General features: G+C 36.9%; 1 protein-coding gene across 2 annotated transcripts; it reads right to left on the bottom strand.

Moving 5' to 3' along the window:
* Nucleotides 1–435: 435 nt before the first annotated feature.
* Nucleotides 436–2,835, bottom strand: LOC115967362 (cytochrome P450 71B34-like). 2 transcript variants are annotated; one of them, XM_031086443.1, is made up of 3 exons: nucleotides 2,614–2,835; nucleotides 1,554–2,522; nucleotides 436–1,410 (listed from the first exon to the last, which is right to left on the bottom strand). In XM_031086443.1, exons 2-3 carry the CDS (start codon nucleotides 2,457–2,459, stop codon nucleotides 796–798), a joined length of 1,521 nt encoding a protein of 506 aa, XP_030942303.1. In that variant the 5' UTR covers nucleotides 2,460–2,522; nucleotides 2,614–2,835; the 3' UTR covers nucleotides 436–795. The 2 variants fall into 2 exon arrangements, with proteins under 2 accessions (XP_030942303.1, XP_030942304.1); XM_031086444.1 differs by having other exon boundaries at nucleotides 1,554–2,511.
* Nucleotides 2,836–4,305: the final 1,470 nt, after the last annotated feature.

Below are 4,305 nucleotides of genomic sequence, written 5' to 3'. Positions count from 1 at the left end.
AGTTTCAAATCCAGTATCATAACAAAAGCAATTATGTAAAATATGATTTGACCATATGTCTATTCCATTTTTGAGACTTCAGTGCTTTATCTCACTTCCATGAACTTACAGATAAATGTAATCACTATTCTACTTACAAATGTGCTATTAAACAATTAGGGAAGAAATACATCAAAACAAAGAACCATAAACTTTGCTCCATACAGTTTGGAGTCTAAAGAAAATTTGCTTGCCTAGCCTCTGCTCTGTTGTCCAAAACAATTGATTGAATGAAATAATTATGCCAAGCCTTCATGATGCTGAATAGAAACCATCAGTCCCAAAAATACTTTATATTCTACTAATTATGATATCTCATGTATTTTATTTTTATTTTAATTATTTTATAAGAAAAATAAAATAAATACATAACAAATTGTGTAATAAAATATAAAGTGAACTAGAAAAAGTGGTTTTGTATTCCATAACACCACCATAGGAAATAAAGACAAACACAAATTATCTTCCACTTCCTGCCATTTATATATAAGAAAGGATAATCATTCATGATCGCAAAAGCCAAAACATACATGCTAATTGGCCACCATTTATTTCAAAGTGCTTAGCAATACATACATATATATATATATATACATATATATATATATTCAAGAATATTCTTAGGCTAATATGGTCAGATGACTCAGACCGTCACTAAACGTTAGTATATATCATTATATTTGGAATGGAGTGAGATGGGGGAGAGAAGAAAGGGAGGGGAAGAGTGCTGACATATACTAATATTTTAAACATACCTTAAAACAATTTGATTGGCACAAGGTTCAAAGCTGTTTTCTTACTGGTAGTAAGGCTTAGACCAGCTCCCTCTTCCATGTTGATATCTTCCTCTTTCATCCCATCAGGTAATTTCCAATTGAAACAATATAAAATATTTGCAAGTGCAAGCTCAATTGTTGTTGTTGCCATATATATCCCAGGACAACCTCTTCGACCAGATCCAAATGTCAATAACTCAAAATTTTGACCTTTATAATCAATGGAGTTATCCATGAACCTTTCTGGGATGAATTCTTCTGGGTTCTCCCAGTATTTAGGATCTCGTCCTATTGCCCAAGCATTAACTTGTACTAACATTTTTGGGTAAATGTCATAACCATTGATCTTAAAGTGTGACATGGTTTCTCTTGGAAGAAGTAGAGTTGCTGGAGGATGCAATCTAAAAGTTTCTTTAACTATCATCTTCAAATAATGAAGGTGGTCAGTGTCGCTTTCAGTGACTTTCCCTTTATTTCCAATGAAATTTCTAACTTCATCTTGTGCTTTTTTCATCAATCTGGGGTTCTTAGCAAGCTCTGCCATCGCCCATATCATGGTAATTGCACCAGTGTCAACTCCACCTAAAAATATATTCTGATAAACATAAATTGTAACAGGTAAGTAGATGAACATGGGCTAATTTGATAACTGATAAGGTAAGTAAAAAAAAAAAAAAAAAAAAAAAAAAAAAAAAAAAAAAAAAAAAAAAAGGGACTAGTAAAAGATTGGCAGCTTACCAAGAGGACTGCCTTAATGTTATGTTTTGTGAACCGAGCAGCATCGCTAGACTCAGGTTGCTCCCTTTCAATTCTCAGTAGCACATCGATAATGTCTTCATGCTCTGGTTGTGTCCTCTCAGGATCAAGATGGAGATCAATGACTTGTTGGAATAAAGTATCCAACTCATGAAAAACCCTTTCAAGCCTTTTAAATCGACCAGATAAAGTGTCTATAATCCATCCCACGAAGGGCAAGAATTCAGATGCATTGTAGCTTCCTATCAGGGACTCTACCTCATGAACCACTGCTTGAAACCTTTCATTGTCTAAACCACTCCCGTGGAAACTCTTACCAAAACCAATCCTAAAAGTTATACTTGCAGTAAGGGCAAACAGCTTCTCAGAAAGATCAATAGGGGTTGCAGAAGATGCATAGTGAGATATAGAATCGACAAACAAAGCAACTTCTTCTTCCCTAATGAACTGATAGGACTGCACCCTCTTCACGCTAAAAAGCTCAAGAACACATATTTTCCTTATCTCTCTCCAGTAATCACTATAAGGTGAAAAAGCCATGTCCCTATAATTGTAGGAAAAAACTTTAGAGCAAGCTAAGGGAGGTCTACTGCAACAGGCAAGATCATGAACTTTTAAGACTTCTCTTGCAGCATCAGCAGAAGATATTATGACAGTTGTTATGCCACTGAGTTGAAGGAGCATCACAGAGCCATATTTCTTGGAGAGTTGCCACATAGATTGGTGAGGTAACACACCAAGTTGGTGTAAGTTACCTATAATAGGGAGCTTAGGAGGGCTTGGTGGAAGGTTCTTTGAACTCCGCTCATCCATCTTTTTTTTCATGAGCAACAGAAGAGGGAGAACAAGGAGAAGAGGAAGCCACAAAGGTATGGTATTAACAGCCATTGAAGCTATATCTTTTATGTCAAGTTAGTAAGTATCCTCTAATATTGTTCACCTATAAATAGCCTGAGATACTAGAATGAGCAAAAATCTAACTCCAAAAAATCAAAGAAAAAGGAAAAGATGAGAAGAGAAGAGAAATTGAAAAGAGGCTTACCTTGAGAGAATTGCAATGGTAGGGATGAGTGAAGATACTGACGTTTGCTGGTCTCTAGTTCACCTTGAGAGAATTGCTTTTGCAGTCTTGTTCTTTTAGAAGATCTGTGGAGATGGCCTTCAGTAAAACCTTTTGAGTTTTTCTTTGTTTAATCAGACTATTATATTTATCTGCTTCCGGTTTGTTTACCACACCATTCCAAGAAACAAGATGAAATGATGTAATAAAAGTAGGAGAATGAAAAGTCTTCAAGAAAGGACTTTGAAAAGCTAGCCATTTACGTGGGGTAGGAAAATTCTTGGAAGCTTTTGTCTTTTTCAAATGCCCCTAACATTTATATTTATTTTACAAAATAACTGTAAGGTTGAATTTAATCAACCATGTGTTGGCTTTATTCCATGACAAATTTGCTTGTAATATAGCACTTAGAAACCTTGTATTTAGGTGGGAATCATGTAAGGGTAGTGTGTGAGAGAGTGTGAAGAAATGCTCAAGACAATGCAGTGAAGCAGAGACTCGCAGCTAGGACTCGCGGGTGGCACGCGGCTTGCAAGCCGCCAAAAGTTGCACACGTGCAGAGCATGCAGGAGAGCTGAACAGTCATGCCAGCTAGAGCACTACAGGACAAAAATCCAGACTGGTCATTTAGCTAGCTCGCGACTTGAACTCGCGACTCAGTTAAGTCACGAGGTCAAGTCGCCAGCCAGCCCTGTTTTTGGAAAAACTGACTCTTTGCATTCTTTTCTCACACCAGTATAAATACCCCTCATTCCCACAAGATATGTGTGGCTATTCAGAAAGAAAAACCCTAAGAAAGGTTTCTTTAAAACACCCACCCAATTAGAGAGAGCTACTCATTCTTAGAGAGAAATCTTTGTAGTTTCTTCTCATTCCCTCTCTCATTGTCATACCTATTGAGAGGAGATTTCTATTGAAACACTACCCACACCCATTTAGAGTGTTGAGTGTTTTTGGAGTTTTGGGAAACATTGGAAGATGCCAAGGATGGCGGATGCTATGGTCTAGTAGCGGAATCCGGTAAGCTAGAAAAGAAAAAGGTTCGGCGCAACCTCGTTGGAGCAAGAAGCTTGGAGGGCTTAGGTACATCGGGTAGATTAGGCTTGGAGGGTCTATTGCTATTCATGTATCCCAACTATATTTTCTAGTGGATTATTGACCGCTTGGAGGGCGGCGGAGAGGTTTTACGCCGAGGGCTTCGATTTCCTCTTCGATAACACATCGTGTGTTGTCCTTGTGTTTGTATCTCTCTTCCCTTTATCTTTGCTTTTTATTTTCTGCTGTGGATGTGATTTTAATTGGCTTAGATTGTTTACCAATTCTATATTAAGCTTTTGTTCATGTTCCGCACATTAATTGTTTGATATAAAGCTTGAATTGGTAATTTGTATTTTAGGGGTCTAAACGTTCAAAGGTGTTTATACACATAATTGAACTTTCAATAACCAAATTGATTTAGCCAATTGTTATGCTGTTTCCACCAAATTTCCACCAACTTTAGTAGAAATCTCGCGCGTTGTTCAAGAAGATAAAAAGTGAGAAAATGACATAGCAAATTACTCTAAGCTTAGTTTACTTTTCTGACAATGCATAGGCCATAGAGTACCGTCCATTTCTTGGTGGACAGATAAACGCAGAATGCCAATATTATTAATCAGATAAATTCCATGAACA

The sequence above is a fragment of the Quercus lobata genome, chromosome 11 (assembly GCF_001633185.2).
Source record: "Quercus lobata isolate SW786 chromosome 11, ValleyOak3.0 Primary Assembly, whole genome shotgun sequence".
In the NCBI taxonomy this organism is placed as follows: domain Eukaryota; kingdom Viridiplantae; phylum Streptophyta; class Magnoliopsida; order Fagales; family Fagaceae; genus Quercus; species Quercus lobata.
This window is presented reverse-complemented; position numbering and strand designations above follow the sequence as displayed.